This window comes from Humulus lupulus, chromosome 2, assembly GCF_963169125.1.
Source record: "Humulus lupulus chromosome 2, drHumLupu1.1, whole genome shotgun sequence".
Taxonomy (NCBI): domain Eukaryota; kingdom Viridiplantae; phylum Streptophyta; class Magnoliopsida; order Rosales; family Cannabaceae; genus Humulus; species Humulus lupulus.
In genome coordinates, this window is record NC_084794.1 from 31,338,980 (window position 1) to 31,366,061 (window position 27,082).

The 27,082-nt window shown below is 34.0% G+C and overlaps 4 protein-coding genes across 6 annotated transcripts; 1 reads left to right on the forward strand and 3 right to left on the reverse strand.

Moving 5' to 3' along the window:
• Positions 1-2,225: 2,225 nt before the first annotated feature.
• On the forward strand, positions 2,226-3,309 carry LOC133815946 (uclacyanin 1-like). Its single transcript, XM_062248698.1, has 2 exons — positions 2,226-2,534; positions 2,738-3,309. The coding sequence occupies exons 1-2, from the start codon at positions 2,366-2,368 to the stop codon at positions 3,259-3,261; spliced, it is 693 nt and encodes a 230-aa protein (XP_062104682.1). The 5' UTR covers positions 2,226-2,365; the 3' UTR covers positions 3,262-3,309.
• A 7,384-nt stretch (positions 3,310-10,693) lies between these two features.
• On the reverse strand, positions 10,694-11,623 carry LOC133815947 (ubiquitin carboxyl-terminal hydrolase 9-like). The gene is made up of 2 exons (XM_062248699.1): positions 11,487-11,623; positions 10,694-11,123 (listed from the first exon to the last, which is right to left on the reverse strand). Exons 1-2 carry the CDS (start codon positions 11,558-11,560, stop codon positions 10,838-10,840), a joined length of 360 nt encoding a protein of 119 aa, XP_062104683.1. The 5' UTR covers positions 11,561-11,623; the 3' UTR covers positions 10,694-10,837.
• Positions 11,624-12,441: 818 nt separating this feature from the next.
• Positions 12,442-15,048, reverse strand: LOC133815948 (alpha-mannosidase At3g26720-like). 3 transcript variants are annotated; one of them, XR_009884917.1, is made up of 6 exons: positions 14,843-15,048; positions 14,607-14,726; positions 14,048-14,160; positions 12,840-12,910; positions 12,624-12,752; positions 12,442-12,537 (listed from the first exon to the last, which is right to left on the reverse strand). XR_009884917.1 is itself a non-coding variant. In XM_062248700.1 (6 exons), the coding sequence occupies exons 1-5, from the start codon at positions 14,900-14,902 to the stop codon at positions 13,614-13,616; spliced, it is 414 nt and encodes a 137-aa protein (XP_062104684.1). In that variant the 5' UTR covers positions 14,903-15,048; the 3' UTR covers positions 13,403-13,503; positions 13,607-13,613. The 3 variants fall into 3 exon arrangements, 2 of the variants coding, with proteins under 2 accessions (XP_062104685.1, XP_062104684.1); XM_062248700.1 differs by lacking the exons at positions 12,442-12,537; positions 12,624-12,752; positions 12,840-12,910 and adding exons at positions 13,403-13,503; positions 13,607-13,649; positions 13,844-13,928; XM_062248701.1 differs by lacking the exon at positions 12,442-12,537 and having other exon boundaries at positions 12,743-12,910.
• A 2,344-nt stretch (positions 15,049-17,392) lies between these two features.
• LOC133815949 (structural maintenance of chromosomes flexible hinge domain-containing protein GMI1-like) lies at positions 17,393-18,515 on the reverse strand. Its single transcript, XM_062248702.1, has 4 exons — positions 18,441-18,515; positions 18,084-18,365; positions 17,897-17,980; positions 17,393-17,693 (listed from the first exon to the last, which is right to left on the reverse strand). Exons 1-4 carry the CDS (start codon positions 18,456-18,458, stop codon positions 17,553-17,555), a joined length of 525 nt encoding a protein of 174 aa, XP_062104686.1. The 5' UTR covers positions 18,459-18,515; the 3' UTR covers positions 17,393-17,552.
• Between the last annotated feature and the right edge of the window lie 8,567 nt (positions 18,516-27,082).

Below are 27,082 nucleotides of genomic sequence, written 5' to 3' on the forward strand. Positions count from 1 at the left end.
GGGAAAAATTGTAAGCAACAGCGAAAGTAAGAGAAAAATTGTAAGCAAAAGTAATATTGTATTTTGGTAGATAGAAAAAAGTAATGTAGAGAAAGCTAGAGAGAAAATGAATGTGTTTAGAGGAGTAGAATTTATTAAAAAAATTGTATATCGACAAAAAAATTTAATAAATTATATAAATATAATTTTTTTTTTTCGATAAAGAATTTATTTCATTCCTTCTGATTTTATTAATGAGAAAATATTTTTATAAGAAAAAAATTTTCCACTCATTTTTTTCTTTTCCACACTTTTTTCTTTCCTTGCATTTTTTCTTAGCTTTTTCTTACTAAAATTCAAGCTCCAATAAATATGAGCCCACACACTTTCTATGGAAGATATATAATCTATCAAATGAATAAAAAAAATGCTCTAACATATCATTAACGACATTTATCATAGTAGTATTTGACATGAATTAGAGCATAATTTGGCTTGATCATTCGTAGAGAGATGAGCTAGCCAACCTAACTTATTTGCTTTGGTTGGCATCTTCATATTATAGACATTTGAGAAAAAATTCTTACCCAAGGGCAATCCCACAAAATCGGATCAAATGTTTTTTTGTTTTTAATTTGGTCTGTCCAAATTGAATATCACAAACTTTTTCAACACATAGTCTAATAGTGGAAAGCCACTTGGGCCTCGAGCCAATGCAAGCAGATGTTTTGTCTATAGTGCCCTCTTTACTTGTTTAATTATTCTAAGAGTATTTGGTTCTATTTTGTTTCCAAAAATACAAATGGTATGTTATTTTTGTAGAGAATTGCTATGAGGCATTACTAGTGCCTAACAACACAACTAAGTGTCATAATGATATTGGTGTAATTCAATATCGATTCTCACTTATTTAATTTTAATAAGTATAATGAGAATTGCTAAGGGGCATTACTGGTGCTCAACACCACAAGGAGGTGGGATATCGCTATTGGTGCAATCCAATATCAGGTCCCACTTATTTGAATGTAATAAGTATTATAGGGTATCGCTAACCAATCATGAGGTGTCACCTCATGTGCTGTTGGACACCATAAAGTGTCAAATAACAACACTCAAGTATAATGAGATACCACTAACCAATCATAGAATACTACATCATGTAGTATTTGACACTTTAAGGTGCCAAATTGCAACACTCTATTTTGTATTACTGGCAGTAATTATATTTGATAAAAATATTAATTTCATATATTCTGGATTGACATAATTATTGAAGTATTTTAGACAATTTTACAAGTGATCTCAACCATTATCTATAAATAAATAATGACATAATAACTAAATACTATATATATAAAATATAATTATATATACCATGGCAGAACTCAACTATAGTACATCACAAATAAATAAATAAGCAGCTTATTATGTACAATATTGAGATGCACTGATTTTATTCCACGCTATTACTAATCTCACAAAACTTCTTGATCTTTCAATATGTACTTCTATAATTGCAAATAGTTTTGAAAATTTCCATTAAAAAAAAACACTAGATAATTTGGTGGCGTGTGTTTACTCATAAATAATTTAATGGTTTTGATCATTAATAATTAATGTATAAATTGTTGATATGATCGCTTCGTGTTGACTTTTTCTAAATCGATCAAACCAGACCCTAGCTAGATCTAATGTTCGATACACTTTCCCCATAATATAAATATATTGCTTTTATTGACCAAGTTTGGACGTCGTGCCTGCATATATATATTACCCAAACACTAACCGCTGCGCATATATTTTGTTTATTCATTCCCTAGCTAGCTGCAATTGTGGGTTGGATGATTGCTTGCTTGGATTAGGTGCACCTTTCATGTGAACACCATTAACAACTCCATATACATTATTATTTTTATTTTTACTATATTCCTTACACCTGTCCTAGTCTTGCCAGTACTTATATATAATTAAATAAATATCTATTAGTAATGGGAAGAGAAATATATTAGCTTTCTCTGTTCTCTAATATCAAAACATGCTAGTGAAGCAAGCAGTGGTGGATTATAGTTTCATTTTCAAACTTCTTAATACCAAAAAAAAATGCTATATTATTGATCCAAAATAAATAATAAAATTAGAAACCCAATAAAACAACCTGTCATTAGACTTAAACCAACTCTCAACGACTAAATCAAACGACAAACATTTTTCTCTACGAAAGTTATTCTCTTTGTCCCTTTAGACAACGTTATATATATAACTCCTATGCCCAAACCCACATCCCATATTTCTTTCACTGACAAAATATATCATTAGCTGCTCTCTGTATCGATCTCCCCTGTTCAAGTCTGATCATCTCTTCTATTCTAGACCAATCAATCCGAACATGGCAATGCAAAGAGTATTATTAAGTCTGCCTGTTATGGCAGCCATGCTCATTCAACTCGCCATGGCAGCAACTTACACAGTGGGAGGCGCCAATGGTGCGTGGGACCAGATCACCGACCTACAAACTTGGGTATCATCTCAGACGTTTTTAGTCGGAGACAGTCTCAGTAAGCATAATAAAATAACTTGATATGATACACATTTTGAATTAAATAAAATCATCATCTGTGAATGATCTTGTACTTTGCATCAATATTGTTTATTTTTTTCTATTTTATATAGTATATATGGATCAAAACCAAGCTTTAGATTTTGAAGAAAAAAGAATACTTACTTGTAGTTTTGACGATTTTTGTTCGATTTTTCTAAGGTTTCCAATATTCTCCAAACCATAACGTGATTGAAGTTCCAAAATCAGACTACGATGCTTGCCAGCCAAGTAACCTGATTCAGGTTTACAATGATGGCAGTTCAGTCATTCCTCTAACTTCTCCAGGAAAGAGGTACTTCATTTGTGGAACATCAGGACATTGCAGCTCAGGAATGAAGCTTGAAATCACAACTCTTGCAGCTACGCCTTCTACTCCCTCTACTCCAAAACCATCTTCTCCTCCTACTACCTCTACTCCAAAACCTTCTTCTCCTCCGACCCCACCGAGCCCCGCGGCAGATGCACCCGACGCCGAGCCAACGGCAGCTCCTCCATCCACGTACTCTGATGACTCGCCCATGGAGAACGGCACGCCGTTATCACTGTCTCCTAGTGCTCCTTCTACCGGTTCTCACCTGTCCGCGCCAGCACCAATATCTGCTGCACCGGCCACCTATGCCACCAGCTTCCGAGCTGGCCTCTTGATGGGGTTCGGTGCCTTGGTGTTGCTTCTTGCGTTCTAAGCTGCATGTTAAAATAGATCTTTCACGTACGGGAAAAGAAAAGGTTATTATATATTGGAGTCATATATTTGAAAAAATTTCTCGTGAAACCTTTTCTGCTATATGTGTAATATTATTACCTATATTATTGAGTTTATTATCAAATCTATGCCACTATCATTTCTCTAATTACCGTCAAACTATCTTTTGGTTTTGTAGAAAAATATAATATGCAAAACATGAAGAACACATAAATTTACGTGGAAATCTCAAAAGGAAAAAACTACAAACTGAGGATTGAAAAATTATTATATCGAAACTAAATGATACAAAAAGTGTTCTACGAGATCTCGGATGACCTGATCTTTCATCTACCACTATAGAACTCAATTTTTTTCAAAATTTAATATCACCGTAAATATCGCACCGTGAACGTTTCGGATTGGGTCGGGTCACAAACACAGCAGGTTTCAAAAGACATTGAAAAATAAAATAAAGGGAGGTCCAATTGTATATATTATTGGCCTAGAAGATCATTCATTATAATTTTAAAATGTTATTAAAAATTAGACCACTGTTGTTGTTATTATTATTATAGACCATCCAGGTACGTGTGTGTCATTGTTGGGACTGGTAATTAAAATTGAAACAAACCATTAAGATATGATGTTCTTGTTACGTGGTGTAATTTGTAAAGATTGGTATCTGAAACAACTATTTGGTGTTCGAATAAGAAGAGTTAAATATGCAAATAATAAAGCCACCTGCCACATGCTTATGTACCACAGTTTACCTCTACCTGCCTGTATAGCCATGAAATACAGAGAACATATGTATAATTATTAGTTAACTATTTGAAAAGCCTTTTTCTAGAGTTTTTATATTTTTTAATATCACGGTTGAATATTCGTTAGAGAGCTTACATATGTGAGAATATGATGATATATATATACATATACATTATTATTATTATTATTATTATTATTATTATTATTATTATTATTATTATTATTATTATTATTAGGTACTAGTTCACCCTGATCAGACAGATCCATTTATGAATTAGGTATAACAAATTGCACAATTGCAACATAATCCAAGTATTTAGAATCCTAAGAGCTACGTTTTACAAATTTCTTGTATTGTCTAATATATATATGGTCTTAAGAATTAACATGTTCTAACATATGACTGATTGAGTAAAAGGGACACAAAGAGTATTAAAGCCATATATTTGAATAAAATGACAAAGCCGATATTCTTCCAAAAGGTGAAAACTACAAACAGCAGGTATTACATTTATATATAATTTTTCTCTGTTTGGCTTTCATGCTATGAATAATAACTCCAAAAAATATGTTTCTCATGTATTTACTCAACTAACTTATAGTTCACCCACTATGACTCCAAATCAACAATTAGAATTCATTTGTTTCCTATATATTTCTATTTTAGTGCAAGTTTAATTGCTTTTATGAATGAGAGTTTACACGTAATGAATTGTTTGGAGATATGATATATTTCAGATGTCTTAATTAATGACAAAGCGATCATTATTGTAGAAGAAGGTAGTTTTATAGGTATTGAATTTGCAAAACATGCCATGACATATTATATATCATGCACCATTAAGTTTATGTAACGTTACTTCTGATGTTTAGCTTTCCCCCAACTTTATAATTTACTTATTAAAATCAGTTATAAAAATTAAAATTTTAGTGGTACTTGTGATGCTCCAAATTTGAATCCTCTCTCCCAATATAAAATAAAAAATACAAAAACCACTTTAATTTGTCATAAATTCAACGTGCAAATATGCCAACTGAAAAAATAATAAAAAAAATTGAGAAAATATAAATGATTACTTATTTATCCATCATAATAATAAATACTATGTATATTTTCTTTAAGCTACATATATTATTGGTAGCTTCTTAGGTGGGGGCATTATTTTTGCTCTTACCATAGGAGCATTTTTTATTTTTGACACATAAAGAAATTATAACTCAATTTTTTTTTGCACGATGACATACAGTATAGTTATAATAGGCATCCCGCTAATTTTCAATAAATAATTTACAGAGTCAAAATCAGAGTTCAAATAGTTTGTTTTCCATGCGTATGAAAAAAATTAAGCACACATACGACAGATTGTTTGAACTTTGATCACATCCCATATCCATTGGAGGCTTTGGTGGGATCTTCTTTCTGGCCCTGATCGTCTGTAGGAGACCTTACTTCATTGGCAATGGCCTCCTCGAGCTTGATATACCTGTCTACTAGGTCCAGAAATTCCTGAGTGCTCTTGACTTCATTCTCTCGCAAACTGTTTCAAGGGGATGAGTGGCATCGTACCCCAGTAGTAAGAGCCATCATATTTCCCTCATCCCCAACCGTCTTGGCCCCAGCAGCTGTTCGCATGAATCGTTGAATATACCCCTTCAGGGTTTCTCCTTCTTTCTGTCGTATTTCGACCAGCTGATTGGCCTCAGTTCGATGTACTCGACCAGCATAGAATTGTCCATAAAACTCTTTTACGAACATTTCCCAAGAAACTATACTGGCTCGAGGGAATTTGTAAAACCACACCTGAGTAGTTTCGGATAAAGTTGCCAGAAAAATTATGCACCGAGCATCGTCTTACACCTTTTGGATGTCCATCTGTATCTCGAACTTGTTAACGCGAGATACAGGATCTTCTAATCCAGTGAAGTTAGGCAAGATCGGATTTTTAAATTTGCTTAGAGTCTCTGCCACAGTGATTCTTTGCACAAAGGGAGTGCCTTTTCTTCGATCAAATTCTATATGGGATTTATGATTCCCAAACAATTGTTGGACGGCCTGATTTAAAGCATCTAGCTGGGCCTATACAGCATCTGGTACTATTGGAGCAACAAGTTTTGGGGAGAAATACTCGTCGTGCCTTTCTCTTCGATCATTTAAGAACATCCCTCAGATCCTCATCCCTACGCCTTTTCTTGCTCGTACCTATTCGGTCAAAGACATTAGCCTGTTTAGGTTGTCCCCAGGATTCTAGCTTATTGGTCGGTTCTCCATTGGCGGGGGGTTCTGCCCTTCACCCCTCTCCTCTTGCCGCCGACCAACATTCCTCCTGCCAGAATCTACCTCATTATAATCATGGCCATCTCTAAATTGTGACCTATGACGGTGCGACCTGTTGTTCGCACTATTTCCCTCTCTCCCTGCTGGAATGTCCTGATAGGTAGGTGGAGGTCTATGTTGGTTGGTAGGTCCCCTGGCATTATTATGTCGTGGGAGACCCCTGACCGCAGAGCTTGACTCCACCTGCCTTCTACTCCTCGAAGGATGTTGTCCTTGGCTCAGAGGGTTTTGTTCAGCCATCTAGCATCTAGGGCTTCTAGGATGTTGTTCGGCCCTATTCTGCCTTTGCTGCTAGGTGTTTTCTTGACAAGCGCGAGAGGGTGGTTGTTACTTAGGATCTTGGAAATGCCTCTCCTGTTGAGCAGCAAGAGGTGGCTTTAGCCTCTGAGGATGCATTGGTTGTGCGGATTGCGGTGATGTTGGGGATGCTCTGAATGTGGATTTTGTTGTGGGTGAGTACTAGGTGGTTGATCCGGTTGGGAGGCAAGTGCAGGTTGTCCTCGTGCCAATTGAATGGCTATCTCCAAGGCCACAGTAGCATCTCTTTGTCGACAGTCCATGTCAGCTTGCCACTCATTCAGTTCTTGGCGTTGCCGGTAAATCTCCCTCTACTGCAACACCATTGTTTCAGCCACATTCTCTTGATTAGCTATCAAATTAGCTAATTCTTCTTGCAACACAATCAACGTCGACTTTAAAGCTTCAGCATCCATCTCCTCCTCTTCCAATTCCACCTGTGGTTCATCCTTAGCTACACTTTGTGGATGAGGTTGGTTTGGCACATTCCCAGAGGTTTGCCCAGTTTTCCTAGTTGTTTTCGCCATTTAATCTTCTTGGAGGTTTTGAGTTCAGCTCTCAATGAAAGCACCAAAATGTTGACCCTTGATTTGGTCAACAACACGTAGTCAAATAAAACGATAGAAATTAGATGAATTCAAGACAATAAGATAAATGGCACAAGAATTTATCGTGGTTCGGCCCCAAGTGATGGTAATGACCTACGTCCACTTAGTGTTCTTATTAATGTAAAGAGAACCTGCAATCAGTAAAACATGGGTATACCGGGTTTTACAAGCTCAATAATAGATACAAAGAATTGCGTAAGAACAATGATTTTCTCTCCCATTCTCTGAAGATCATTCTCATGAGCCCTTTGAGTTCTATTTATAAGCTCAAAGATTCCCTCTATGGGCCGATGGGCCTTGATTACATTTGTACATTATTTTATTAAAACAAAAATAACACAGACAAAAAAAAACTAATATTGTTATTAATACAAAGACAAGAGCTAACATGCCCATGATAATGATTAAAACTCTAGATATATGTCATAATTAATCTCGCTTGTTCTTACAGTTTTATTTTAGAAAATAAAAACAAAATAATACTTCATCCATTAATAAACAAGAAATTTTGGTTAGTCCTTCTATTTGCTGCTCATACAAATTTGAGATTTCCATTATCACCCATAAAAACATAAACAAAAAAGTGTAAAATATGATAGGAAGAAAAATAAATGTAATCAATTTACCAAATAGGTGTAAATATCTAGAAAGGACCTTAATTCCGCAAGAATAAAGAAAAAAATATTGAGTTACGTGAAATGAAGTTGTTGTATATTGGAGTGATGATGGTTGTAGAGAAAACTCTAGATTTTTTTTTTTTTTTTTTTTTTTTGTGAAAGGTAAATTAAAGGTGATGTACGTATGGGAGGATGAATGAAGAGTAAGTGATGTATTTTTAGCCAATAAGTAAAATTATGGGATTACATTCATATTAATAAACTCTTTTAAAATATGGATGATTTGGCATGCCATGTGTGTGAGTGTAAAAATAGTGTGTAATATATGGGAGTCTAAAATATACTTTATGCCATGACCAATGCCCTATTATATACTCTCAAAATATTTATTTATGTAACCTTTATAGGCAAAACATTATTGTTGCAAAAAAATGAAAACTCCATGAATAAATTCATAAGTGTAAATAATTTACATGTGATCAGCTCAGTTGATGATTACATAAATATAACTATTAAGAACCCCCACCATAAAATGATACAGGAGCAATCATACTATACTTATTATTCATTAGGGAATAGTTGAAAAATTAGGAATCTGAACAACAACATACATGAATTATAGAGCTCCAATATCCAATAACGTTATAATGAGATTAAGAGTACAATATATATCTCTTTTATAAAAAAAAAAATGTGTAGATCATAAAAGTTTTTTATTTTTTTCAGTTAACTTTAACAAAATATTTTTATATTTAACATTAGACTATAAATATGATGTAAACATGACGTAAACTTAAGTAAATAAATAATTAAACAAATTAAAATATAATATTTTTGAAATATTTTACAATGATAATTATTAAAGAATAATAAAACAATACATTTTATAACTTAAATCAAATTTATTTAAACTTAAATTTCACGTATTAGAATAATATCATATTAAACATATAATATAATATAATCTACTATCAACTAGCAACAATTTTTTTTTTTTAAAAATAACAATAAACTTAAATTTAAAATTACATATAGTATTAATATTATATTAAATATATAATATATAATCTCTTGTTGTCATTCAAATTTAAAAACTAAAACAAACATAAACTTAAACAAAAATAATTAAATAAATTAAAATAGGATATTTTAAAAATATTTTATAATAATTTAAATAGTTAAATCATATTTATTTAAAAATAATAATGACATACATATTGTCACGACCCGAGCCCTAGGCCGTGGCAAATTTGTAATATCCATAACTTGGGTGGTCAAAGGTCAAACTTTGACCCTCGTTGAAAAATAGTCTTTATAAATGATCATTTAATTTATTTTAAACCGTACTATAATTATAAGTTAAAATAATGAAATAACTTCTATAATTATATATAAAAATATTAGTAAAAAAAGTATGATCATTTATCATTATACATAAAACAATAATATTCCTACAGTTATGTAATCACCAAATAGTTAAATTTAATAAGTCATAAACACCAAAAATAATACTTAGCATCCACCATTCCTCATCCCTAACTATTTCATAGCTCATTCAGATATACTGTTCATTAGATTGAAAGTCGAATACATAAACAATGCTCAAAAGATAAGACAATGACACGAAATAGAAATAGGCTAAACACATTGACTCCATCGATAATTCATCTTTTCCACGTTCGCGTCACTAGGCTTCTGGAATGGGAGAGATAGGGGTGAGCTTATAAAGCCCAGTAGGAAAACAACTAATAACATAGGACCCAAAAGTTTAATACAACCCCTGCATGGTTAGCTTTGAAAACAAAACATACTTCGACATGTATAAACCAAAATAGAGAAACCACAAATAATCATAAGAGCATAGCTACAAGTGCACATCACACCGTCCACTAGATCCCTAGTTCCCGTTACCCACCATAGAAAATCCGACATCCTAAACCGGGTAGACAGACCTGATAACCACCACAAGGGGGAGGCTCAGAACACTTCCTGTATACAGATGCTAGGTCTTTACACCTACAGGTGAGTGGACACCTGATCTACCTATGATGACACAGAGACTAGGTCGTGAAACAACAACGTGCACCAATCATGATCACTATGGCTCTCATCGGTATAACCAAATGCAGGTAAACATGAAAAGAAAGAAACATATTCCCTTTATATTTTAGAAAATTGGGCAGCATAACAGCTACATTTGAATAAACCCAAAAATCATAACCTGCATAAAATAACACTACAAGAAAAAATGATTTTAATAACACCAAAAATGTGTTATCGAAACCTACGATAACACTTTCTAATGTGTTAAGGCAGACTATGTTATCGTAGGTCAGGGTACTTTACATAACACTTTATCAGTGTTATACATATGTGTTATTGTACTGTCAACGATAACACAATTTCTGTGTTATTTTAATATATAGATAAGTGTTGAATTATGTTATTTATAGTCGATACTATAACACTTTTTTTGTGTTATACTACACTTTAGTATAACACTTTTTTTGTGTTATACTACACTTTACTATAACACATTTTTTGTGTTATACTATACTTTAGTATAACATATTTTTTGTGTTAGTATAACACATTATTTGTGTTATATAATGAAGTTTCCATAACATAATTCTTTGCATAAAAAGTGTTATTGTAATATATATTATAACTCAATTTTCGTATTATTGTTATATTTAGATATATTTAAATTCTCATTATATATTTTATTTATATTACACTAATTTATTCTATTATATTTTAATTTTTTTTATATAATTAAAATTAACTTTCTAATATATACTAGCATCATCAAATGAACTTGATTTTCAAATAACAAAAAGTAAAAACATTCTACATTGAATTAACAATCCACAATTTAGTTTAAAACATGCAACACTGTCATCAACAACAAAATATTCTTTAAGTATTCTAGGAATCTAAAATTTACTACTTTCAACACAGAAATAACGCTTCGCTGGATTTTTCCTCTACTTCTGCATCATCCATTGACAGGTTCTTAGAATTGTAGCTGTTTGATGGTTCTTCAATAACCTCTTTTTCAAATCCATTTTCCTTACCATTCTGGAGCTTAACTGAAGGACGCGTTCTCTTCAAAGGTGACAACAATCTAGTAACAGCGGCTTCAACATTGGCTCCACATATTGGCTCTTTTAAATAAGTAACAAAAGGGGTACCGATAAGCTTTCCCTGACAACCCTTAACACTGTCTGACGGGCACCTGAAAAATCCAACTATCTAAGTTAGGAAATCCAGCAGAAGTCTAACAAGCAGTCTGCGTAGATGATCCAAGACATAAAATGACTAGGATACAAAAAATTAAAATACATATTTCTCAAAAGCAGATAATATAGCCAGTATTATCCAGTCAACACTTGACTTGGAGCGCTTGAACTTTATTCATACGGACTTCAGCTTCTTAATGAACAAGTAGCCAATAATTATTTTAATTGATACTATAATCCCCTTCTGAAATTACTTAGTTAAAGCTATTTTTCAATAGATGGATTGGCAACACCAGTTTGTACATCACATGTTTACCAGTGCTATTTACCAATTACATAAGGATGGGATGCAAGCTTACTTTTCATGTGGTCGATGAACTATTTCAACTCTGGATCTTCCCACGACGTTTTTAGAAAGTCTATAAGTGGTCATCCTCCTTAATTGGAGCCAATAGCTCTGAGGGGTTTTCCAAATATCGAAAAATCTTATGTTTATAAACCTAGCAATCGACAACAGCTGGTTCTATTTAAAACCTCTAATTCTAGTTAAAACCTGGTTCATGTCAACAACAGCTGCATATCTTCCAACTAACAGTGAAAATATACTAATCAATTTAATTGATGAAGAACAGAGAAATAACAGTCTTTACAGCACAAAAACTACAAAAAATCATGATTAAAATGCAATGCAATAAATCCAATATGTTAATAATACTCTGGAACTTTGACTCTTTTATCTATGAAAGAGAGCAAAGTAAAACCTCCAATTATAGCACCTAGAATCTTAATCAACAAGAATGTGCAGATTTTTTTATAAAATAAGCAGGGCTTATAATCAATAACCAAAACAGAGTGTTAGTGGCACCACACATATGAGAACATAATTTATAAGCAAGAAAGTTTCATGCACCTTTAAACAAAAATACAAATTTCAAGCCATGCTAAGTCAAGGTAATTTCAGCAGCAAAAAAAATTGTCAAGCTAATTAATAAGTACTATTATAGCTAATATAATATATACAATATAAGCAATACATGCCAATAGAAATATCTTGATTGCATAGATACAAAAACATCATTAAATAATCTAAAAGGTTAAGTTGATATACAATAAGGTAGTATGTACTACTTAAAAATACCAAACAATGTAATTAAAGTTCCTATTAACTGCTACGTTGAGTTAACAATTTTGACTAATTCTATATAAATATATCTTGCATTATACACAAAGCCATGTCCTAAAGAAGTTATCTTCCCTTCTTCACTTTGTCAGATACAACTCTATAAGCATACTTCCACCAAGAACGATATCAGATTTCACGGAAACATGTGGACGAAAATGCGCATATTTTAAGCGTTGATTAAAGGCAGAAAAGTTATCAGCTAGTTTTAACATATCCTTGTATCCATCCTGCAACAACAAGATACTAAAAATTTTCAAGGCCAATCAAAACATGCCTCCAAGTATCCAATCACAGTTGAATTATGAAATTAAACCTTTGATAAACAGAGAATGACATCATCCAGAATATACTTTGCATTTCCTGTAATTGGTTCCAGAATATAAGTGTGCTATTTGACAATTCTATCAGCAGGTTTGCCTTCTTCAGTGCCATATCTAAAAACCTGAAGCAAATAAATGATCAAAGTTTCATAGTTTGAACATGCCCTCAACATATGTAACTGCAAGAATAAACTAAATATTGGTTCTACCTGGACCCACTCAGAAGGAAGCTAAGAGTTTCTCCAAGGTCACACCTGCTGCAAATAGGTGACCAGGATTGCTAGAGAATAGGAAATTAAAATTCAGACAGAAAATAAGAATGTTAAGATTCCAAAATATAAAATTTAACTTGCTATTACACACCTTTCACTGTCCTCATATCTGATATGAATATTTGAAATTGAGAGTTTCAAATTTCCAACTATAGTGTTGATAAGGGAATCCAACCATGATTGATTCTTCAAATAAAAATATATACATATTAATACTGTTATAATCATAATTGACAACCAAATATATGTATAAACATATGTATGGTTCAAAAAGATCAAAAGGTAAATCCTAGAAAAGAATAACATCATAGCATTTGAATACTACAACCAAAACTTGATACAATATTTGTTATCAAAGATTAAAATCACATAAGACGCTTAAGAACCAAATACTAGTTACAAAGACCCGTTACCAATTAGAAATAATATGAGCATCCTATGCAAACATAAGTGCTAAATTCCAAAGATAAGAAAATTAAGAACCTCATTTCTGAAAGCCTGGCCAATTTGAGCAGCAGCAAAAGGAATCTTGTTCCCATTGTAATAGTACAAGTCTTTGAAGTTAACAAATATGCCCTGTGCAGTTTCTGGCCGCATGAACCTACAACAGAGGAGATTTAATTACATATCATTACTGACCAAACAGGAGTCTTAATAAAAAAGAATCGCTAAGAATAAATAGTACCAAAATGTAACATGCTCACCCAGGGCTCAAGCCAGATTAGAATCAGACCTTGCAAAATGGGTCTAATATAAGAAATAACAACTAAATCAAACAGAAAATAATAGCTTAAAAAATATCATATTTTCTTTGGTCGTCTTTATTGTAAATATCCGTATGGACCTGAGTCTATTAGTTCTCCCTGTGTCATTTGAAAATTTGTTCATAGACACCATTATCAACTCAACTATAAATAGAGGTTGGAAAATGGTATACTTACAGTTAAACCCTCGCATTTATCATGAAGACAAACTGTTTCATTCAACACCTCACCAACTCCTCTTGAATCATCATGAAGCAATCTCCTACAAAATCAAAGCTGCTTGTTCGAAGTCATGAGGAAGCAATCCTAGCTGATTAAATCAAATGCATTAAACCAGGGAATAATAATTAATCTTGGAAAAAAATCAAAGAGAATAGAAACCTGTGGAGCATAAGCTCTATCTGACCATCCACTAAACTGGATCCCCCAACTGAACGGTCAACCAACACTGACAGTTCTGAGATACTGTCTTGCATGTATATTCCAAGATTAATCTGAAAAATAATAACAAAAGGCAAGAAAGCAGTCAGAAATATAATACATAGAGAATGCTGAACATGAGAAAAAAAAAACAAAGCATATGTTTTTGGATTTCCTCTCAAAAACTGAATTGAGACAGTTGAACTAAGTACATGCTCAATAATTGATGCTTACTATAAAAACTGTAAAATGGAATGGAGGTAAGATCAATGCAGCTTGAGAATAAATTGAATCAATACCATAACATATCTATATGAGTCGTATGTTTCAATGCGTCAAGAAACAGAAGCACACAGGATAATAACTTCATGTATGCTTCCATGAGATGGAATAAAGACTTGAAAATAAACCGCAAAGATCTTCAACCTCCATATATTTAAATGTACAATGATATATAAAGTAGCACAGTGTGTGATTCAAATATCTCTTATCAAATTTAAGTATTAGAGATTTAGAATACCCTCTTAATGAAGTCACGTCCGTTAGAATCTGTGTAGAATGTTCCATTAGTCTTTAAGGCTGTTGTAATTTGAGTAGTGATTTCTTTTCCTATGCTATCATCCACGGGTATAGGTCCAATCTAAAAATAGAATAACATAATCAGCAAACAATAAATTGACAACTATATATATATGAAAAACAAAGTTAACAAAATTCTCTGTGCTCTTGGTAGATCAATTTCAGAAGTTAACTTACAGTAAACTCAACTTCAGCGTGCTCCTTTTCCTTGAATACCCTAGTAATTTGTGCATACATTTGGGTTTGTTACTGAAATTATAAGGAATAATGTCCCTAGGTTGAGAACACAATTCCAAACATGTTATCTAATCAATCCTACCCAATTACAGTTTGATATATCAAGTCTAAAACAACTGTATGATCTTGTTATATTTGGAGCAGCAAATCACCTGATATATCCATGGATTGAGTCGTTGGTGTACTTCATCCAGTACCGGACCTCGAACCATAGTTAGAGAAGCCTGGAACATAGGAGTGTTACCTTTAGGTACTCAATTCTATAAAGGCATTGTCAAGTAGTGTTCAAAAACATGCATTATAAAATAGATTAATAATAAAGGTAATCTTTAAATAATTCTTCCTCTAATCTATTAACAGGTGATAAATCAAATAAAGCATTATAAAACAGAGAATAACAAACTTAGATATTCAAAATCCCTCAGATCTCATAAGCTAATATGGTTATTAATAGTGTACATGAGAATTTTCATTATAAGCCTTAAGAGCACTCACAATAGATTCTGTAAAATAGACTTTTTCTGGTGAAAAAGTATAGAGAGAGAGAGAGCAATATATATGTATGTACGTATGTATGTATATATATATATATATATATAGAGAGAGAGAGAGAGAGACAAGGCTTATAATGCAAAACCATGAAACTGCTTCTGAAAATTAGATTTTCCGTCACAGGGCAAATAAGCATGCAAAGAAAGTGAAAACTAACAAAAAAAAATGACAATATCTTCATATTATTACATAAGGCAATAAAATATATATTTTGTAGCTGTAAAAAGAGACCATTTTAATATATAAATGCCTTCAGAGATTAATGCTAGAAATTTCATGAACATTGAAAATTCATTGAGAACCAATCACATCTTCAAGGTTTAAACACCACCACTTCAACCATCACCTTTGGCATTCACCACCACCAACAGCAAACACAGATCATCATCACCACAGCCAACATGAGAAAATAGTAATAAATAAATAAATAAAATAAAATAATGGATCATGGTGAGTACCAAAGATGGTGAGAGCAGAAAAGATGGAGGCTCAAAATGAAATCAATGCACATATCAATACAAAAATAAAAGTTTTCATCATCAGGCACAAAGTAATCTAGAAACAAGGCATTGTTTCCAACATTGAGTTTTTCCATCACAGGGCAAAGGATACTACCATTTGTAAAACACACTAACATTAAAAAGGAAAATACAGTAAAATCAACTTTACAGCTTACAAATAAAAAATCAAAGAGGAATTATCACCTTTTCTAATGCTATTCTTCTTACTATGCTTTATGTCTTCCCTTTCTTTTATTATGCAAAAAACATAGACCAGATGAAAAAAACAATTTGAAAACAATACTTTTGTGTAAAGTTTCAAAAGAAACATGTACATAAAGGTAAGCAAAACGAGACAACTTCCTTGCTCAATGGAATTCAGAAAAGCAGATAGAATCAAACTTAGTGACAAACTTAGCGGCTGAATTAATAGAATCAATTCTCATTAAAGAAGTAATGATACAAAAGAGTATATATACAGAAAAGACAAAAACAAATTACACCAACTATTAAAGCAGAAACTACATAAATAGGTAAAAAAAATAACAAATAAGAGCCTACCTTTTAACTGATGTAACAACATCTCCAGATGCATTGTCTTCTGGATCCAAGACTCCGGTTACCCAACTGGTAAATGCATCAAGAAAAAAAAAAAGCAAAAACAACCTCTTAGTACTTGGTGAGAATGATCAAGAAACAAAAATACTGTATCATTATTTTGCAACTTCAGAAGTTCAATCTTCCAACTTCTAGATAGCCATAAGTTATCCACCACCCAGTAAAATCCAGTAATAAAAAAGATAGAAGCAACTAGCATGAGTGTCACATAAACAACCAAGTAAAGTGAACAGCAAACTAAACTAAACCAAAGACAGCAATAAGCAAAGGCATTTGACATATAAAAGTACTGACAGTTTCGAAAGATCTAACGACAACATCAACCATTTTATCTGCACCCAAGTATTCTGACAGTATCCTAAATGTAGACAAACCTACAAGTTAGAACCAAATAAAGAAAAAATAAAATAAAAGGACGACAAGATAGTGTTTTGGTTGGGAAAATGCAAACACATGAGATGTTTGACCTGCTTAGCTGGCTGCAATGAGGTCGAACTCTTCTAAGTAGAGCAACCACTCCTATTGTGTCTTTCATTAAATGATTTTCTGGCTCTTGGAATGGAATTCCCCTAGAAATAATGCAAAGAACCGCAGCAGCAGAGTTACCCATCTTTTCTATATTCTCCATCACTTCCTCTTTCGAGGACAACTGATTTTTGAGACCAAATGGATATCGTTCTGTAGAATCTAGAAATTTTACAAAAAATATAAGATCCCGTTAAGTACTTCAATCAACAAAGTTCTAATATAGCAAATATGTCCTAAAACTAGAAAAACAAGGCCCAGGACACACAATAGAAAAAAGGGTATCGTCTCATCACTACAATAATTTTTAAAAGCCGAGTGAGTGCGCCCAGGTATACTATCTAGCATGGAAGGACATGTCAGTGTCACAAAATTAAATGGTGGATTTAGTCAAGTAGATTCTTTAGATATGTCAAAACATTTTTACAATGATTCCAGCAGATAAAAAAGAATAGCTATAGATGTGCTAGCCAGTCAAAACCTTGCAATTTTTTCATAGTTTGCTCAATTTTTTCATTCTCTTCATTTAGCTTGACACATTTTTCTTCCAATATTTGGACTACAGAGCCAATTTTTAACAGGTCCTCTTCAAAGACCTGCAGTGAAATAAAGAAACTCAAGAATTCCTAAATCCAGCATGAAATGTGTACAAGAAGGGAAGATCTATCTTCCTAAAGTCTGTGAAACTCTATAGATGAATAAAAATAATTATTACAATGGTTAGTCCGTGCCAAGATAAAAACTGCATATTCTTTGAAAAGTAATGTAAAAGTGACAATTAGTAGTTGTATGCTTGTACCTTTTTATTATTTTCAATGACCGTGGAGAAGTTTTTTCCATCATGCTCCACTTTTGGATTTGGTATAGCAGGTTTGACATGAACCTGCATATGGAGTATATCAATGGTCCAATAAGTAATGGTTTGTAAACTACTTCAACCAACAAAACAAAAACATCACATATAGCTTTTACATAGTTGTTCCCACCTCAACATTCAGACTAAGGTTTGAATGGCGAGAATGGATAGCTAAGAAGCTATAGTTTCCTGCAATTTGAGATAAAGGAATAGCAGGAACAATGCAGCGCCCATGCTTGAAAGTATACCGGACAGACTCTCCCAAATTAAGCCAATCAGCCTTTATTGTTAGCATATGTGACAGACCAGTTTTCTCTTCATCGCGGATAGTATCATCCACAATACACTCACAGTTGACAATTTCAAAAATGATATTTTCTAGTTTGGAACCAGCAGTAAGAATCTCGGGTACCTAGTCACAATATTTTTAGATAAGAAAAGGTGGGAAAAAGAAAATTAGCAACATATGAAGCAGAGAATCACTGACCTTCGATGCGATTCTCATTTCTCTTTTCTCAATCTGAAATTCTTGTTTAAAAAAGACTTTATTGCCTGATGATACAGAGAGTGATGCTGCACAGGGTCGGGCACAGATATGGAATTTACGGGGTGAATAAAGTATAAAAGATTGCAAGTCAATAATACATATTTATTTTGACTACATAATTAATTGATCACATAAGGAATACTCAAGCTTTTGCTTAACAGATTCAAAATCTGAGATTTTACTTCCATATAAAGACAATAAAATAAATATACACACCAAGAGTTGTATAAGTAGTATTGTAATTTTTTACACACAAAGACACAAAAAGTTTGTGGTAATGAAAATATTGAACTGAAGCATATAACATTCAATTTAACACATGTTTGTATTACAAAATTAGAACAAGGCCTTATAGTATTCTAAGTTATACTGGTACAAAAACAAGAATGAAACTATATTACCAATTTCTTTAGCGTGTCTCATAACTAGATTTCTACAAGTTCAACACATCAGAGATAAAGCTCTCCAGTAAATACACTTACCATTCTCTCCATAACCAGCTATTACTTTCAAGACCGAGCCACCCACCCCCTCCGTGAGACCGAGCCACCCACCCCCTCCGCGAGACCGAGCCACCCACCCCCTCCGTGAGACCGAGCCACCCACGACCCTGAGCCCGTCGTTTTCACAAGACCCACGAGCTCCTGTCATTTGCGCCGTTTTCCGATGCTAGGGAAGGTCGGGCTCCATAAAGACAGGTGAGAGAGCGAGTCCACATCGTCGAGCCTCCGGCAGTCCCGCTGAGCCTATGTCAGCCCCGTCAACCTCCACCGTGGTTGAAGCCTCGTCTATCCCCTCACCGTCGTAGTTGAGGGAGCAGGAGAGAGAGAGAGAAGGAGAGGGATCGGGGAAGAGTGAGTGAGGATACCGGGTTAGAGACAGGGTTTTTAGATTAGAGGAAAAAAATGAGAGCTTTGGGTTTAGGTCTAGAGAATAGAACGGGAAGAGAGGGAAAAGGAAAGTATAACAATTTCCTAACCCGCCTTTTTTTTTTAACTATTTATTATTTACCGCTTTTATTTTTACATTAGATAGTATAACGCTTTTTTAATAAAGTTATATTTATGTGTTATGGAATGGGGTATTTGGTGTAGTGTAAGTGAACAAAAATATATATTTGGCACTCAGTGCCCTCAGAACAAATCAGAAAACATGCAGGTTAAGTTTTTAATTTTTCAAACATTTTATAAATATCAAAATTGGAATATATTGAATGAAATTTAATACGAGTAAAATAAGTCCAATAGTCTAGTTGAGTCCCTACCTCTTTAGAATTTAATCCGAGCCCAAAGCGACGATCCTAAGCTTAACGATAATCTTAGAATGATTTAGTCCGATTTTAATATCACGTTTTTCCTACGTGCACCAAATGAGAAAATGATTATCAGCATAGCATTCCTTATTCAAAATCGTGTCCAATGACATATGATATGACCATATTTAAAATTTCAAGTTCCGGAACCTCACCCAAGTGGTGCACTATAGCGGTTGGCAGCGGTACCGGAAACGTCGATGAATATATGCATGGCATATATCAAAATGATCCTCTCGATGAGTACATCACGAAAGTACAGCTCCTTCGCCCAAATGACCTCCGGTGTCGCCGGAAAACACTTCCAAATGGTGAAGATACCCAAAATCTTGCCGGAGAAAAACAGCAAGTTGATCGGAATGAATTAGTGGGTTTTGTTCATCTCTCCACGCTGGTTCCAAGGGTATCAACCACTCATCAAGAGGTGGTCGGAGTTGGTCGAAAAAAACAGTCAAAGTTGACAGACCAAAACTTTTACTGGCGATTCCGAACGATTGATGGCGAGTTGGGTGGTGCTGCTTGGCAGTTGAGGTCGCCGGAGCAAGGCGAAACCGATGATCTGTCGCGCGTCAAAAATGGTGGCCGGTGGTGGTTGGGTCTGGTGCCTTGCCATGGGTTGCCGAGAGAAGAAGAAGAAGAAGAGGAGGAGAAGAGTGTTGGGGAGAGAGAAAGAAAAAGAAAATAAAAAAAACTGAATATATAATTAAACTTTTTCTTTCCTCTCCTTTTTGACTTTGCGACATGAGAAAAGTCTCAGGTTTCACACATATCAATTTCTGTGATAGTTTTTTTTATCAAGTGATTGAATTTTTTTTTTTTTATCAAATTCTCAAAAAAAAAAATATTAAGACATATTATAAACAAAAAAAGTTGATACACTATGACTTTTCTATTATTATTATTTTTTTAATTTTTATAATTTATATATATGTCATGTAGTCCTGTAAATATATTTCCATATCAATGTTGTGTTTAGATGTCATATATATATAAATTATTACAGATTATTGATATAAATATTTGTATATACTATAGAACTGTAAATAATTCTATTATATATTAAATATTTTTTATTTTTTTGTATGATATTGTTTATTTATTTAAAATTTATATAATAATTAAAAAATATAATAAAAATAAATATACATTTAAATAAGCATGTTTAGAATTTTAAAACTAAACAAACATTCCAGTTGCTTTTATTTAATATATATATATATATAACGCTTTAAATTATGATACATTAATGCGATATTAATACTTAACTTAGGGGGAGAAACCAAAGAACAAAGAACTTTTTCATATAATTGGCTTTAAACTATTTAAACGCAAAATATGCCCCTAAGCAACTTTGCACGGTGACACCATTAATGGCAATAGCATATGAATAATTTAAGCTAGAAGACACCACAAACATCGCGTAGAGGATAAATAGAATAAACAGCACGTCTTTTTTTTTTTTTTCCTTTTTTTAATTGTTGGGGGAACTTTCTTTCCTAAAGTTAAAGTTAGAGCACTTTTAATAGATGATTTACTCTATTATTTGAAATACTTCTCCAAAATATATTTTTTTCTATTTTACCGCTAAATTTTTACATTATACCATACATCAGTTTTTCTATTTTTTTTCTCTATATCATTTAAATACTATATTTTTAAATACTTTCTATTAATTTTAGATATTTTCTTTAACTATCAATAATATCATAATATCTTTTAATATTTATAAAATCTACTCATATATCATATCACATAATTATATTATAATACTACCCATAAAAAAATAACAATAAAAATTTATTAAAAAATGAAATATAATAATATTATAAAATATAAATAAAACTCATTTACTAGGTATATAACTATATATATAAATATATAAAAAGAGAAAGAAAAAAAAAAGAGAAGAGCATATATATATTTGTGTGTTTGATTTTATGTGTTTGTGAATAATGTAAGAAAAAATATAAAAAATTAATATTATATGTTTACATAGATAAATAGTTATGTACTATAGATGAAGATAATTTTTTTAAAAGATAAAACATCTATTGGAAACTCATTTTAATATATTTTGGTATAAATTTACTTATTTAGTTATTTTAGACAATTCATTAGAATTACACTTAGTTTCGTCATTAAAGATACAAACTCGTTGACAGTAATCATTTTTCGATTGGAGATGATATCGGAACTTTGTTAATCATTGTTAATGAATACCCTCCTTTTATTCAAAAAGAAAAACGATAAACTAAGGTGCTGTTTTGTAACATTTAAAAAAATATTTTTTTATTTAATTAATTAAAATTTTTATAATTAAACATAAAATAATGTTTGATAATTTTATTTTTATTTATTATTTTTAAAATATTTAATTAAAATTCATAAAATTTTGAAAATATAACTTTTTCACTTTTAAAATTTTTTTAAACAGTTTTTTACTTTTCGTTTTTTTTTCTTATCTTCTTCAAATCAATACCTCATTTTGTATTATTAAACAAAAAATAAAAATAAAAGTTATTAAATACATTTCTTATTTTTTAAACAAAAAACAAAAATAGTTACCAAATATATTTTTATTTTTTAAAAATAAAGAAACAAAAACAAAAATAATATTTCTATTTTTGCATTTAAAAAATTTAAAAACAAAAATTTTACTAAACACAATCTTTCTAACTTGAAAATTATTATCTCAAATTAAAACAATTATGACGTCAAAAATAAGTGTGCAAAAACGACAAATTTATTCAAAAGCAGCTTTGCAGGGCAGTATGAATAATTTGAGTTTTAATGTAATAAGTGACACTCCGTTTGAAAAATACCCTATCCCTATAAGCCTCCCGTTTTGGAACTACTAATGTCGTTACTACCCAAAATACCCCTGGTATAATTTTCTCAAACTCTCCGTATTCTCTCCCAAAATACCCGAACCAAGCAAACTTTGAAATCGATAGGTCTCGATTGAATCCGTAGAACCCAACCTTCATTGTCTTCCACGACCACGACCACGAACAAGGGCTCCCAAAGGGTGACGATCGGAGAAGGGGAAGGAGAAAACGTCGAGCAAGCTGACCAAATTTTTAGGAAACAACCTCAAAGAAAGAGAAGGTGAGGGATTTCATTTTTAATCTGCAATATGTGTATGTGTCTAGTTTTTTTTGTTGATTTTTGTTCATAGGATAGATCGGGGCTGGCAATGAAGAAATCTGGGTTTTTTTTTTATATTTTCATGAAACTCGATAGAAATCGATAGGACTCGATAGTATAGGATGAGGAATGGATTAGACTATGCCTCGATAGGCCTCGATAGGAATCGATGGGACTCGATGATACAAGGCTTTAGAAATTTTAGAACCTACCTTGATATGAATCGATAGGCCTCGATAAGACTCGATGAGACACGGCTTTGAGATTTTTTAGGACCCACCTCGATAGGAATCAATAGGCTTCGATAGGACTCGATGATACAAGGCTTTGGGAATTTTAGAACATACCTCGATATGAATCGATAGGACTCGATAAGACTCGATAATACACGGCTTTGAAATTTTTAGGACCCACCTCGATAGGAATCGATAGGCCTCGATATGACTAGACTTTGGTTTTTTTGCCTTACCTCGATAGGACTCGATAAGACTCGATGATACATGACTTTGGGGTTTTTAGGACCCACCTCGATAGGAATCGATAGGCCTCGATAGGACTCGATATGACTAGACTTTGGTTTTTTTTCCTTACCTTGATAGGCCTCGATAAGACTCGATACTAACCCGACGATATTATTCTTTGTGATTTTGGAACCCACCTCGATAGGCATCGATAAGACTCGATAGAACTCGATTGTTTCTGCCTCGATAGTAACTGCCTTACCAGATTGTTTTACATTTTTAACATTTTTTTTGTTTTTTTTTTCCAGATGCCTGAACTTATTATGCCATTGGAGAAACACTTTCCTGGCCGTGTCACTTATAGGGGCAGTGCCTACTTGGATACCCTTATAGAGCAGTTTAAGAGGCATGGTCTTATTGAAAGGGCACAGGCATGCCCGTTGGGACAGTTCTTTAAGGCAAAACTGTTTAGTTTTTCTAGGGTTTTGCTGCATCAGCTAATGTTGCGTAAGGTAGAAAGTAAGAATCCTGAAGAGGGTCAGTTCTACCTGGGCAACACTCTATGTAGATTTGGTATTGCAGAGTTTGCTCTAGTTACCGGGCTAAATCTTGGGAAATCACCGTCCCCAGATGAATTGAAAGAGCATCTTTCAAGTGATCGGATCATCCAGGAATATTTTAATGGTGATTCGAAGGTTAGTTTTGGTCAGTTGGAAGATGCATTGAAGGCCTCCACAAACCGAGAAGATGCATTTAAGCTGGGTTTATGCTATTTGATAGAGGGGGTACTGAATGCCCCAGAGAAGACAACAACGATATGGGGAGATTCCCTGAGGATGGTTGAGGATATTGATTACTTTTTCAAGTACCCTTGGGGGAAGTTGTCATTTAAGAAGGTTAGCAAAGGCCTTCAAAAGGACATGAAGAAGCAATTGAAACACTATGAGGAGAAGAAGAAAGAGGGGTCAAGCAAAAAACAGAAGGAGGCGAAGTATAGTTTCAATTGCTATGCACCCGCACTTCTTTACTGGGCTTTTGAGGCCATGCCTTCTCTCGGGAGTAAGTTCGGTGAGAACAGTGGGAATCAGATTTCGAGGATGCTCAGCTGGGCTACGAAGACTGATATCACTATTTCGACAGCTCTGTTGGTTCCTATATTCGTCAATCGTCGAGTAAGTTCCATTTTATCTTGTTAAATGTCACAAATTAATTGACTAACGATTTATTTTATTAACGTTTTTCTGACACATGTTATTCAACAATGCAGTTAGTGGTATTTTCCATGCTGAAGCCACGTCCCGGTGAGGTAGTCTACTACAATAGCCTCCCAGAAGTTGATTCCAGGTTATTCCCTGAGTTTGAGGCTGGGACTGCAGTGGATGAAGTAGTGGTACCTGAGAATGAGGCAGAGAAGCTAGCAGAAGTTGCAAAGGAAGCCTCCATTTTTTATGAGGATGTCCCGAGGGTTGAGGAGGGCACTTCACAGGCCTGTGCAGCTTCATCTAGTCAGGTTGCCCAGCCTGATTATGAGCAATTGATGCAGAGGCTCAAGAGGGTTGAGGAGGGCCAGGCAACCTTACTACAGAATCAGACCACGATCATGGCTCAGTTGGCGCAGCTGCTTTCACTGGTCTCAGGTCTATCCACCGACGTAAAATCAGATACAGAGTCTGATATCTTGCATGCAAACTACGAGCGCGGTGATCAACCCTCCACTCCACAGGACCAGACATCTGTAGCTACCAGTGATGCTGACAGTCCCAGTGTACGAGTACTGCAGCCCGAGGAGAGCTGGCCTTGAAGTTGTCAGGAAGAAATGCAGGCCCAAGCGTTTTGATGACTTCACCGACCCAACAAAGAAGATCAAACTAGATAAACAGGGGCTAGTTGCTGAACCACTGAGGAAGTGTGACCCACAGCAGGAGAAGAGCTTCCATAAGTGGATCATCGGGAAGATCGACAATAAGAGAGACCGCAACGTGTATACTGGGATGCACGGTGTGGCATGGTTCTTACAGTTGCACACAGTCCAGACTTGCCTTTGGGATTCGATATGTAAATTACATTCATGTTTTCAATTCAATCTTAAAATATATTGATGGCACTAACGAATTTGTATGTTTTTTTAGCATATTGATGCCGCTTTGCACATGCTACGCCGCCAACGCCACTTTTACCATGCTGCATTTCGGCAGGATGCTGCGATCATGAACACCACCTTCCCCCAGGTGTGCCTAGGTCGTTGGAATCATTTCAGAGAGACCGGCACTAAGTATAGATGGGACGACGAAGTGCTGAGAATGATGAAGGGCGATGATAATCAATTCCTTGTATCATGGCAAAATGTGAGTGAAGTATATTTTGCCTTGAACGTCGAGAAAGCTGCACATTGGATCGCCATTGAAGTCTCCATTCCAACGTGGTGCATCAACATTTATGATTCCAACCATAGCGTGCTCAGTCCTGCTCTGATGGAGGAAGCGATCAAGCCTTGGTGCTTATTGTTAGGATAAAATGTTTTTCCTCAATGGAAATGATTATAATATTACAACTCTATGAAATTGTCATCCCCAAAAATTGGAGATCAATGACGTGGCAATAAAGGTGACAAGCGGCAGTGCATGGTCAGTAAAAGACAGATTAATAGTCAATAAATACATTGACTCCTCAGAGTTGTGATAAAGTGACCCGGTAGACTGGTGAAGAGTTTGGACTACTTGATAGATGTCATAACCAAGCCAAGTGCATCCTAGGAGATCCCAAGGGTGTGATCCGAGGAGACCCCAAGGGGGTGTTCCTAGGAGAGCTAAGGAGAGTGCATCCTAGGAGATCCCAAGGGTGTGGTTCAAGGAGATCCCAAGGAGGTGGTTCTAGGAGAGCTAAGGAGAGTGCATCCTAGGAGAACTAAGGAGAGTGGTCCAAGGAGACCCCAAGGATGTGGTCCGAGGAGAGCCCAAGAATTTGGTCTTTATACATATGTTCAACAAATGCATGGTTGCCCAAATAAAAGAGTGCCATGTTAGAGGAGAGATATGGCATGCTAGAGGAGAGTGCCATGTTAGAGGAGAGATATGGCATGTTAGAGGAGAGGAGTGCATGTCCTACCACCATGCACTTGTCCGACCCACAAAAACATGTCCTACCACCATGCACATGTCCGACCAGCACTTGCATGAGTGGTCAGTAGGAGGTGGATCAACTAGCTAGAGGAGGACTAAGTCAAGATTCCCAGAAACAACTTCAACAAGATATGCGGGAATCTCTCATTCTTCCCACAAATGGGGGGTTTGTTACATTTTGAATGTTTTTTGTAATTTAAATGTAATAAATATAATAAAATATCCCGATTCTAGGGGATATCAGATGTATGACCCTAAGCCTATAAATAGAGGGCTTATGGGATTAGAGAGGGGCTTCTTCTTTCTAGACTTTTGGGTCTGAGTATTCTAGAGAGAGAAAATTTGGATCTGAGTATTCTAGAGAGAGAAAGTGCTAGTATTTGAAAGGATCCTTGTATTTTTGCAATCGGTACTGAAGAAACTCAGTTGGCACAGTTCATCTGATCTTGAGTACAGATCTATAAATCATAACTGTAAGTGGATTAGGCTATTACCAATATATTGGGGCTGAACCACTATAAAATCTCTTGTGTTATTTACTTT

Excerpts from the sequence above, each read along its gene's own strand:
- LOC133815948 (XM_062248700.1), bottom strand. The coding sequence starts at position 14,902 with ATGTATGCACAAATTACTAGGGTATTCAAGGAAAAGGAGCACGCTGAA. Across the intron at positions 13,929-14,047 it reads ATAGAGCTTATGCTCCACAG|GAGATTGCTTCATGATGATT; the intron begins GTTTCTATTCTC and ends TTGATTTTGTAG. Across the intron at positions 13,650-13,843 it reads ATAAATGCGAGGGTTTAACT|ACCCATTTTGCAAGGTCTGA; the intron begins GTAAGTATACCA and ends TTCTTATATTAG.
- LOC133815949 (XM_062248702.1), bottom strand. Across the intron at positions 17,981-18,083 it reads ACCTTAGTCTGAATGTTGAG|GTTCATGTCAAACCTGCTAT; the intron begins GTGGGAACAACT and ends CTCCATATGCAG. Across the intron at positions 17,694-17,896 it reads TCATTGAAAATAATAAAAAG|GTCTTTGAAGAGGACCTGTT; the intron begins GTACAAGCATAC and ends ATTTCACTGCAG.
- LOC133815947 (XM_062248699.1), bottom strand. The coding sequence starts at position 11,560 with ATGACCACTTATAGACTTTCTAAAAACGTCGTGGGAAGATCCAGAGTT. Across the intron at positions 11,124-11,486 it reads GTTCATCGACCACATGAAAA|GTGCCCGTCAGACAGTGTTA; the intron begins GTAAGCTTGCAT and ends TGGATTTTTCAG.
- LOC133815946 (XM_062248698.1), top strand. The coding sequence starts at position 2,366 with ATGGCAATGCAAAGAGTATTATTAAGTCTGCCTGTTATGGCAGCCATG. Across the intron at positions 2,535-2,737 it reads TTTAGTCGGAGACAGTCTCA|GTTTCCAATATTCTCCAAAC; the intron begins GTAAGCATAATA and ends GATTTTTCTAAG.